Source organism: Epinephelus moara, chromosome 24 (genome assembly GCF_006386435.1).
Source record: "Epinephelus moara isolate mb chromosome 24, YSFRI_EMoa_1.0, whole genome shotgun sequence".
In the NCBI taxonomy this organism is placed as follows: Eukaryota; Metazoa; Chordata; class Actinopteri; order Perciformes; family Serranidae; genus Epinephelus; species Epinephelus moara.
In genome coordinates this window covers 52,656,405-52,668,561 of record NC_065529.1, presented here as the reverse complement: position 1 = coordinate 52,668,561, position 12,157 = coordinate 52,656,405, and the positions used below count along the sequence as shown (strand labels likewise).

At 40.8% G+C, this 12,157-nt stretch overlaps 1 protein-coding gene across 1 annotated transcript in view; it reads right to left on the bottom strand.

The window, feature by feature from the left end:
• zgc:77375 (uncharacterized protein LOC402927 homolog) overlaps positions 1-11,564 on the bottom strand; it is a 17,059-nt gene extending 5,495 nt beyond the window's left edge. Inside the window, exons 1-6 of the mRNA XM_050037995.1 lie at positions 11,556-11,564; positions 10,505-10,669; positions 7,898-8,089; positions 6,111-6,223; positions 2,524-2,617; positions 2,414-2,447 (exon numbers count right to left, since the gene is read on the bottom strand). Of these exons, the coding sequence (XP_049893952.1) occupies positions 2,414-2,447; positions 2,524-2,617; positions 6,111-6,223; positions 7,898-8,089; positions 10,505-10,669; positions 11,556-11,564 (607 nt within the window). The remainder of the gene's footprint in view (positions 1-2,413; positions 2,448-2,523; positions 2,618-6,110; positions 6,224-7,897; positions 8,090-10,504; positions 10,670-11,555) is intronic.
• Between the last annotated feature and the right edge of the window lie 593 nt (positions 11,565-12,157).

Sequence of the window (12,157 nt, the reverse complement as noted above, 5' to 3'; positions counted from 1 at the left end):
TGAAATGTAAACAAAACATAAATATGAAAACCCTGGAGTGTGGGTGAAATTGCCTGATGACACATAGGCTACATAAAAGTGACTGAATCAACTGCCATGAGCAAAGGGCAAAAGCATTTGTTTTTCTTACACTTCATACATATACAGATTCACATGAGGAAATTAAACCATAAGTTTCTGGAAATTACATAAGTGACGAGTTATACTCTAACTCCCGGGAATGTGACCGTGAGGGATACTCTAACTCCTGGGAAAGTATGTGGTAAGTGACCGGGAGGACTTATACCCTAACTCCTGGGGAAGTATATGCCAAGTGACCGCGTCGTTATACTCTAACTCCTGGGGAAGTATATGCCAAGTGACCGCGTCGTTATACTCTAACTCCTGGGAAAGTATGTGGTAAGTGGCCGCGTCGTTATACTCTAACTCCTGGGAAAGTATGTGGTAAGTGGCCGCGTCGTTATACGCTAACTCCAGGGAAAGTGGGCGAGAGGTACACTCTGAAACGCAGGCTGTCTTATGAAGTGTTACCGTGGAAGTGTATAAAAGAGACGCCAAACCATGGGACGCCCTCGCCACTCTACCAGAAAAAGGAAGCAGATGTAACCATGGATACTGACAGATGCTTTGTGAAAGCAAAATAGAGCAACAGGCTATTAAATAGACATTTAAATATGAATTAAAATGAGTTACATGAAAAATAAACTTGAATAAGTCAGATAAGGGTTACAGTGCAGCGTCATCACAGTAATTAACTTGTTCATATTTTCGAGACACAGTTCACACATTCACACATGAACTTCATTCATTAATCCAGGTGTGACGAAGCCACCCCGCACATCGCCAACCTCCAGGAGGAGGGGATGATGTGACGGAGCGGCTCTTTTACTGACTGTGGGCAGCGCGCACACGCACACGCACACGCACATGCACACACTCACACTCACACTCACACTCACACTCGTTCTCATTCATTTCCTCGTCCATGCTCCCTCTTCATTAAATATTAGAAATAAAACCACTCGATTATCCCTCTGTCTTTGTAGCGCTGCCAAGGGTGCACATTTGGTAGTTCTGCATATATTTATATCCATACATTCACACAATCCTTGTATCACTTACCTTACGGAATATGTTACATATTCATCTGAGTCTGGTTGGCGAAACCGGTCGTAACATTTTTGCTCTGTTAAATAGTCTGTTCTCGTGCCTAATGATCATGTGACCTGCATTGTTACATTTCTTGGATGTTAAATTAACTTTTGTTGTGAATAACTTGTGGGGGTTAAAGGAGAACATTTATGAAAATCATGAATATTTTGCTTTATGTTTATTTTGAGTTTAGAAAGCTGTAAATTGTGTTTTGGTTAGTCAATGTGCTGATTGTTTTTTTGTGTGTGAATAATATGCCTAGTGGGAGGGTCATCTGGTTTAAAGGAGGCTGCTCTGGCCCTGGATGAGTCAGTCTTGTTGTGGTTACAGACGAGGTAACACCTGCTTTACCTCCAGACTGTGTGCTGGAACCTGTGTTTTTGAAAAAGGTATTTTGAGTTAGAGAACTCTCTTTTTTGGACATGTTGACATTTTGTAAAGAATATTTTTCCATGTTTTTTTCACTTTTTGTAAATATCACTGTGTGCACTTTGGAAGGCCGGCGTAATAAATCACACCATTACAATATTTTTCCGACTACGCCTGGGTTTTTCCCAGTTTTTGAGGAGTTTTGAGAAAAAGGACCCCGCGACACTGGACAATCTTACTCCCATCCCTGCTTTGCAGCATTCCTCTTTTTACTGAAGAGACTCTCATTTTTAATTCGTAGATTGATGAACTGCTTTGTTTTTTCTTCTGTCCCTGTGAACACATAATTATATTTGACACTAAATCAAGTGGACCACTTCAAAAAATGACTGAACCCAAATGAAAGGAGGCTGGAGCACTCGATAAAATTGCAGAGCTTTTAATAAGGTAAAAACAAACTGACGTTTGGACGCTACTGCGTCTTCTTCAGAGGTTTGACTCTGAAGAAGATGCAGTAGACAGGGGGATTCACATGAACGTACATGAACACGCAGCCGGACCGGCTTGTAAACAATGGGCTGGAGATCAACATAGAGAGGGTGTGTGAGGTCATGCTATACTCCAGATGAAATTACACCTCTAGTTCTTCACATAGCAATTTTTTAATTCCTTCAATCTAGAAATGATGAATTTCGCTTATTGCTCCTTTAATATAGCACAGCTCCGCGTGACTGCACAAACGGAGGGGGAGTGGATAGGTGAGGGGATAGGGGCCAATTTGGGATTGGGTCCTCAAGAGAGTGTTTGAAGTTAAACGTATGATGAAGGTCACCTGTGACATCATCACTGTACGAGTCAGAAACAGGAAGTAAACATGATAAACAGAGTGTACCTTGTATCCGGGGGAGAGTCGGAAGAGGACACGCCTGAAACACAGGAAACAACGTCACATGAGTGATGTCACATGAGAGTGATGTCACCTGTCACAGGTACGCTGCTCACAGGAAGTGATGGGCTCCTGTTGTGCTCCATCCTGTCCAGCAGAGGGTGGTGTTCTCTGAGCTGCTCCACACTCACCACCTTCTGAAAACCCAGACTGACACCAACACAGTCAAGACCGAAAACACTTGCTATGATCACATGACCCAATGTCACACACACACACACACACACACACACAGAGGCAGTAACAGTAGATGTAGTAACAAATGGCGTAGTAACAGCAGAAGTAGTAACAACAGAAGTAGTAACAACAGACATAGTAACAGCAGACGTAGTAACAACACACGTAGTAACAACAGAAGTAGTAACAACAGACATAGTAACAGCAGACGTAGTAACAACAGATGTAGTAAATGCAGACGTAGTAACAACAGACGTAGTAACAAAAGACATGGTAACAGCAGACATGGTAACAGCAGAAGTAATAACAGCAGAAGTAGTAACAACAGACGTAGTAACAGCAGACATGGTAACAGCAGAAGTAGTAACAACAGACGTAGTAACACAGCAGAAGTAGTAACAGCAGAAGTAGTAACAACAGACGTAGTAACAACAGAAGTAGTAACAACAGACGTAGTAAAAGCAGACGTAGTAACAGCAGAAGTAGTAACAACAGACGTAGTAACAACAGATATAAAAGCAAACGTAGTAACAGTAGACGTAGTAACAACAGACATAGTAACAGCAGACATAGTGACAACAGAAGTATTAACAACAGAAGTAGTAACAACAGATGTAGCAACAGCAGATGTAGTAACAACAGATGTAATAACAACAGACGTAGCAAAAGCAGACGTAGTAACAACAGAAGTAGTAACAGCAGAAGCAGTAACAACAGATGTAGTAACAACAGACGTAGTAACAACAGAAGTAGTAACAGCAGAAGCAGTAACAACAGACGTAGTAAAAGCAGACGTAACAACAGAAGTAGTAACAGCAGACATAGTAACAGCAGACGTAGTGACAACAGAAGTAGTAACAGCAGAAGCAGCAACAACAGATGTAGTAACAGCAGAAGTAGTAACAACAGAAGTAGTAACAACAGACATAGTAACAGCAGACGTAGTAACAACAGACGTAGTAAAAGCAGAAGTAGTAACAACAGATGTAGTAACAACAGACATAGTAACAACAGATGTAGTAACAGCAGAAGTAGTAAAAGCAGATGTAGTAACAACAGATGTAGTAACAACAGAAGTAGTAACAGCAGAAGTAGTAAGAACAGACGTAGTAACAATAGAAGTAGTAACAACAGATGTAGTAACAACAGAAGTAGTAACAACAGACGTAGTAAAAGCAGACGTAGTAACAGCAGAAGTAGTAACAACAGATGTAGTAAAAGCAGATGTAGTAACAACAGAAGTAGTAACAACAGATGTAGTAACAACAGACGTAGTAAAAGCAGACATAGTAAAAGCAGATGTAGTAACAACAGAAGTAGTAACAACAGATGTAGTAACAACAGACGTAGTAAAAGCAGACGTAGTAAAAGCAGATGTAGTAACAACAGACGTAGTAAAAGCAGACGTAGTAAAAGCAGATGTAGTAACAACAGACGTAGTAACAACAGATGTAGTAACAACAGATGTGGTAACAACAGCTGACATAAAAAAAAACCTGGAGTGAAAAGTTTGTTTTTGCTAATTGTTGTGATTTGTTTGTACTTGCTGTTGTGACTGAAAGAATCAGCTGACTGATGTTCTTCTCCGGAGCCTTTGTGCTCCACTGTCTCTCAGGTTAACTCATATTGCAGCGGTGCCTGGACAGCGTGACGTGTGTGGTTGTGCTGCTGCCGTGGTCCTGCCAGATGCCTCCTGCTGCTGCTGTTATCATTAGTCATACTTCTACTGTTATTATACACATATGATTATTATCACATATGTATACTGCCAGATATTAATATATACTTTCAACATATTGTACCACAGTAGCCAGAATTATAATTATAATATTATTACTTTCATTAATGTTGTTGTAAGCTACTGTCATTACCGTCTGTCCTGCATCTCTCTCTCTCTCTCTCTGTCTCTCTCTCTCTCTGTCTCATTGTGTCATACGGATTACTGTTAATTTATTATGCTGATCTGTTCTGTACGACATCTATTGCACGTCTGTCCGTCCTGGAAGAGGGATCCCTCCTCAGTTGCTCTTCCTGAGCTTTCTACCGTTTTTTTCCCCGTTAAAGGGTTTTTTGGGGAGTTTTTCCTGATCAGCTGTGAGGGTCATAAGGACAGAGGGATGTCGTATGCTGTAAAGCCCTGTGAGGCAAATTGTGATTTGTGATATTGGGCTTTATAAATAAAATTGATTCATTGATTGATGTATGTATATAAAATGGCGGACGCTCTTTGACCTGTCTCAGTGGTTCAGTCCGATCAGTCCAGATTAGAGTCACCAATTCAGTATCTGACCAAATGTCTCCCCTTCTGTCCCTGAGATATGATGTTAAAACATGATGATGTCACAGTCAAGCTGACCTTTGAACTTTTGACCTTCATTATTTTATCTCGTTAGACATTTGTGAAAAATTCCATTGTATGAATTCTTCAGGTATTGCCAAAAACGTGTTTTGTGAGGTCACACTAACCTTACCTTTGACTTTCAACCACAACATTCTAATTATTCTTAAGTCCAGGTGGACGTTTGTGTCAAATTTAAACTCCCTCTGGCTGGTCTTGAAATATCGTGTTCACAAGGACGAGATCGAAATACGGACGTACAGACGTACAGATGTACATACGGACAACTCAAAAACACGATGCCTGCAGTCTCAGCTATCGCCAGCACAGAGCACTAAGACAGTTTGACAGTTTGGCCGCTTAGACTGTATAAGGGCCCAGGGCCCAGAAAGTGGTGCTACAGCCCTGGTTTTGTAAACACGAGTACAAACTACGGGCCTTAAGGTTCCTCTGTTAAACTGTGAAGTGGAGACAGTGATCAGATTCTTACTTCACTACATCTCTGCCCTCATTACAATAGTCTGCTGTAAACACAGTGACTGAGGCAGAGGGGGAGGAGCTTCTCAACACCTGCCTGGAGAAAGAGGAAGCTTCACCTGTTCGTTAGTCACATGACATGATGACAAAATAAAACTAGAATGAGAGGACGCTTCAGAGACAGTCCTTCAGGAGACAGTCCTTAAAAACAAACAAACATGTCCTTTAAGAGACGGCCCTTCAAGAAACAGTCCTTTAAGAGACAATCCATCAAGAGACAATCCATCAAGAGTAGGTCCTTTAAGAGACAGTCCTTCAAGAGTAGGTTCTTCAAGAGATGATCCTTTAGGAGACAATCCCTCAAGAGACGATCAAGAGACAACCCCTGAACATGTCTGAAGACAGAGTCTATGAACCAGGTGACAATAAAACATCCGCTCATCCTTTATTTTAACGTTCACATCTATGTGTCGCAGGTCTGGCCAATGGGAGCGCAGCATGTATATTTATATAAACACGAATGTGTGGATGTCTTATTTCTTTAATGGACTCCTGAATGTGATAGAATCAACAACACTACAGTACTCATGAACCTCAGCTGCTGTTACCATGGAGACAAAGGCAGTCAGGGGTTAGTGATGTGAAGGATACGTGTTGGCGATGTCCGTCACTGGTCCCTGTCCAGACACCAGGACACATTTATCGTGAAAACTCTTCATCATCTGCAAAGGACTGTGGGAAAGAACCACCTGCTCTGGGGCAACCTACAGGGACAGGGAGGTCCCATGATCATGTTTATCCAGTCACAGCAGTCACTGAACAACAAACAAATATTTACATTTCATAAAAAAACAACAACAACCAATCAAACAAGGAGCTGATCCTTCTGAGGGGTATTCCAGGTAGGAGGTTCAACAAACTCTGAGTCTAACCCTGAACTCTGAGTTGATTTACCCTGAGATGGGAAACTCTGAGTTACCGGTTCCAGAACAGCTGATTTGAGTTAGTTCAGTCAACTCTGAGTATGTTCACTCTGAGTTAAGCCGACAATAAAAAGCCATCATTAATGGAGCTCCGACTCCACGATTCACCATGGCAACAGGTAAATAAAAGACAGGCCTCCATTTTAATCCAGTGTATGTAGAGATATTAATGCATGTGTAGCAGACGGTGCACGTTTATCTTTAAAAGAAGAGCCTGAGTCAGAGCGAGGAAAGTGTCAATAAGTTAACCATAAAGTTAATAAAAAAGTTTTATTCAGTGTTGTCCGTTTATTCATCATTTATCAGACTTACATTTCCTTAATGAAGATAAAGTGGTGGAATCTGACTGTGTATCAGGCTGTAGATACATTACATTATATTAATAATATATAATAATATATTTGTTCAGATTTAATCTGATGGGGAAAAACACAGGAGGCAGCAACTGAAAAATAGGAAGATTTAAAACATATAGGCTAGGCTATAGATCAAAGACATAAAGACATGACTGTAAACTCACAGTCTGACCCAGTAATAATATGTTTGGTGATTTGCACTTGAAAAGACGTTGAGGTTAAAATACAGTAGATTTTAAAATGTTGGACATCTATTTGTATCTTGACTCAACAGCATTCAGTGACTTTATTTCAGCTACAAATGTAGTAAATTTAAAGACAGTGAAATGCTGCACCATTGCTCACTCAGAAATATTAACATATAATCCCCAATATTAGGCTATAGGAATTATGTTCCATCAGTGCGACCAATGACATCAGTGATAGAGATCATTAGTCATTGATACTACGTGTCTAAAGCTTCATACCGATTTTTAAAATTTAAATAATTAGACCTACACATTATGTGCAATAAACATTTGGGAGCTGCTCTAACAGACTGACAGTCTGATCCTTGTGCACAGTGTTATAAAAAATAATAAATATAAAAAGGACAGAGGTTTGATTCTGAGCTGAGGGTGAATTCTCGCTGTGTAATATTTGAATGTTAAGACAAAACCTGATGTCCAAAGAAATGATTGATGTGCATAAATTCAGTAACTTAAGACAGTCCTGAGTAACAAACTAATATCCAGCAGGATTTAGACTGTGACAGACGGTAAATCTCCGCTAATTAATGTGCTTCGATACAAGCTTTGACACGGACTGAGTGAATGAGGAAATGAAACAGCATGTAAGAGGGAGGAGACAGAGAGAAACTCAGGGTTTATTGAAGAAAACCTGTCAGCGAGCAGGTTAGGTTCACAGAGTCTGTTACCATGGTGACTGACTGAGTTTCAGTTACTTCTCTTTCTGGAACGGATAACTCAGAGTTTCCCTCATATCAGGGTTAACTTACTCTGAGTTTTCACATAACCCGCTTTCTGGAATACCCCCCTGGTAATCAATATATGAGTCTATGATTGGCACCAGGAGGGGGCGGAGCCTTCTCCTGTCCTACCTGGATGTCCAGCAGGTGAGACAGCTGTTGGGCCTTGTAATGTCTCTGACAGCTTCCTGCGTTGGTGACAAAGACAATGGGAAACAGGAAGTTGTTGTTTTGGTCCACAAGCTTCCGGAAAGCTCGTTGAGCCGCTGGAATCAACGAGCCACCGCGAAGCAGGACGCCATCTACGTCAAAGAGGATGCCTGCCTGATGGAGACAGATGGATGAGACACACAGCCATCCAGGTCGTCAGGTAAAGAAGACAGTTTGTGTCCAAAAGAAACGGACTTCAAAAGATGATTAGACGTCATTATGATGTCGTCATTATTGCATAGATTTCATATTGACACACCCTCCTGTTCTCCGAAATCTACTACAGTTCATACAGCCTGATCTGTGTTCTGTGTTCTGAATACAGTCAGTGTCACAGTGCATAGGCCAATTTGAACAGGTGGGTTTTGAGGTGGATTTGAAGGATGTTATGCTGTCGGACTGTCGGATGTGTGGAGGTAGGGAGTTCCAGAGCCTGGGGACAGTGCAGCTGAAGGCACTCATGGTACAGAGGCGTGAGGTGGGGATGGTCAGGAAACCAGCAGAGGAAGGTAGGTAGTGATGGAGGTGGGAGGAAGGGCAGTGGAGGGTTTAGATGAGATGTGGACCTGTGCAAATGAACACCATGGTGACAGAGGACTGTGCCCAGGGGAATGAGGTAGATGATGAATAAAAGTGGACCCAATACTGACCCCTGGGGGACACCCAGTGAAACAGCAGAACATCTCGACCCGTGGTTCCTCATCTGGACAAACTGTTGTCTGTCAGTAAGATATGACGTGAACCACGAAAGTGCAACACCAGTGATCGAAATTTCAGCCATGCGTTCCAGGAGTAGTGGGTGGGAGATGGTGTCAAATGCAGCACTGAGATCGAGGGCGATAAGGAGGGTGAGCAGTCCAGATTCAGCTGCACGGCGGAGGTCGTTGGTGATTTTAACCAGGTCTGTTTCAGTACTGTGTTTTGGGCGGGAACCAGATAGGAAGGGTTCATGGGGGTTGTTTTAGTCAAGGTGGGACTGAAGTTGAGCTGCAACCACCTTCTCCAGGATTTTGGACGTGAAGGGGAGGTTAGAGTTTAGCCTGTAGTGGTTAAGGTCAGCTGGGTCAGCACTGGGTTTTTTGAGGGTGGGTGTAATTGCAGCCAGTTTAAGGTTCGGGGGTACAGTTGCAGTGATCATGGGGGACATGGATGGCAGGCAGGCTTTGAGGAGAGTAGTGGGGAGGGGATCGAGCTCACAGGTGGTTGGTGTTGCTTTGTGAATGAGCTCAGCAATGGTTTCTTATGTTGGAGGGGTGAAGTTGGAGAGGGGGCTGATGAGCAGTTGGCCTGTTGTGACCGACCAGGGTGGGTCCTTTGAGGAGGTGAAGGAGGGCTGTAGCTGTACGTGCATGGTGTTGATTTTGTTAATGAAGATGTCCAGAGAGGCAGAGCACTGATCAGTAGGAGTGTTTGGGTGGAGGATTTTAGGAGGTTGGAGTAGGTGGCAGTGGAAAGAGCAATATTTTCCGCATGTTTATATTTAGACCTCTTTATATTTACACATGTTTATATTTACTCATGTTTATATTTACACCTGTTTATATTTACACCTGTTTATATTTACTCATGTTTATATTTACACCTGTTTATATTTACACATGTTTATATTTACTCATGTTTATATTTACACGTTTATATTTACACCTGTTTATATTTACACATGTTTATATTTACACCTGTTTATATTTACACCTGTTTATATTTACACATGTTTATATTTACACATGTTTATATTTACACGTTTATATTTACACGTTTATATTTACTCATGTTTATATTTACACCTGTTTATATTTACACCTGTTTATATTTACTCATGTTTATATTTACACCTGTTTATATTTACACGTTTATATTTACTCATGTTTATATTTACACCTGTTTATATTTACACCTGTTTATATTTACTCATGTTTATATTTACACCTGTTTATATTTACACATGTTTATATTTACACCTGTTTATATTTACACATGTTTATATTTACACCTGTTTATATTTACTCATGTTTATATTTACACATGTTTATATTTACTCATGTTTATATTTACACCTGTTTATATTTAATATTTACTCATGTTTATATTTACACCTGTTTATATTTACACATGTTTATATTTAGTCATGTTTATATTTAGTCATGTTTATATTTACACATTTATAATCACAGCTGTAAATGTTTGTATAAACCTTCTGTTTTCTCATCAACAATTTAAAATAGAATAAAATAATTGTTGTAAATTCTTTTAAACTTTGATTTTATTTACTGATAAATTAAATTAACATGGAACCACAGTCCAGAACACAGAGTCCAGAACACAGAGTCCAGAACACAGAGTCCAGAACACAGAGTCCAGTTTTTATTTTTTTTTATTTTTATATATTTGCTTTGTTTTTTTGCACTGAATGGCCTGCACCTTACCTTTCGTTGCACTTGTTACTGAATGGCCTGCACCTTACCTTTCGTTGCACTTGTTGCAATGACAATAAAGAAAAATCTGAAAATCTGAAATCTGAAATCAGAACACAGAGTCCAGAACCAGAGTCCAGAACACAGAGTCCAGAACCAGAGTCCAGAACACAGAGTCCAGAACACAGAGTTCAGAACCAGAGTCCAGAACACAGAGTCCAGAACCAGAGTCCAGAACCAGAGTCCAGAACACAGAGTTCAGAACCAGAGTCCAGAACACAGACTTCAGAACAGAGTCCAGAACACAGAGTCCAGAACACAGATCAGTTTGACAGACGAGTTCAGATCTTTGCACAAACATTGTCATCAATAATCAGAAATATTAATATTGGAAGTTTAAAAACTATGATCAGCTGATCTGAGTCAGGACGACACATGACCGAGCCAGAACCCTGAAACTGTGTGTGGACGAAAAGAAGGTCCCCATAAGGAGCTGAGTCCCTCTAAGGTCACAGACACAGACCTACACACACAGACACACACATACACACACAGACATATACACACACGCGCACACACACATGCACACATACACACAGACACACACCTACACAGACAGACAGACAGACACACACACACACACACACACAGACACACACACAGAGACACAGACACACACAGACACAGTTAATATCTGGACACATGATACCAGATCTGAGCAGGGCCAGCCTACAAGGCTATCCTATTGATTTCACATGTTACATTACAGTGTGTTTGTATTGCTGTCTTGTTTTAATTTGGTAAATAGCTCGTAGATCTTGAATGTGTTCATGTACATAAACATCTGTGTCTCTCTCACTCACTTTCTCTCCGACACACACACACAAACACGCACACACACACACACACACACACACACACACACACACAGCATGAGTCGGCCCACACCTGGAACAGATAAAGAGTCTTTCATGTTTGCAGGGCTATCCTGAGGTCAGCGAGGGCTGGTGTTGAGAGCTAGTTTTACTAGGAGTGAGTGGGGCTGGAGAAGAAATGAAAAGAAACCATATATATCCAGGTGTTGCAGAGTTAAGGAAGTTTTATTAGTCTACAATTCCTTCCTTGATTTCCTCCCCCACCACTACAGAGATACCCCCTTGGCATCATACCTTGCCCATCTATTGCACAGTTGCCTTTCGAGCAAGAAGATGGATAATAGTCTGCTTGGTGCCTTTTGAATTATCAACAGTACGGCACATAGATAGAAGTCTATGTTTTTGTCAAGCTGCCGTTTCAATCTTGTTTCAGGCATTTATGGAAGAATGAGTGCTTTTTGTTGATTCCTCCTCCGAGTATTAACTTCTACTATATTAACCTCTATCCTCAAGGCTTTTGCCTGTCAGTTACTTTGATATGATACAGACCACCATAAAAGATGTTTCTGAGCTACAAACTCTCTTACACCCATAAACATACACAGAAAAACAATGAACAAAATATGCATAGCAAACAGCAGCACACACAGCTTACAGTAAACTGTATCCTGTGTCCTCTTACATGTGGATTTTATTTTACTCTTGTGTATCCTAAACATATTGATAGAGGATTTCTGTAAACTCCATGTATGAATATAATCATTAATGTCTACCTAAGCCCATTTTTGTGATATTACTTTTGACATTTTCTGAGGTCTCTGCCTCTCCAAAACAAACGGATGAGGTGATTTAAACCAGTAAAAGCACTGAATAAAGCAGTTTCATGTTGCAAATCA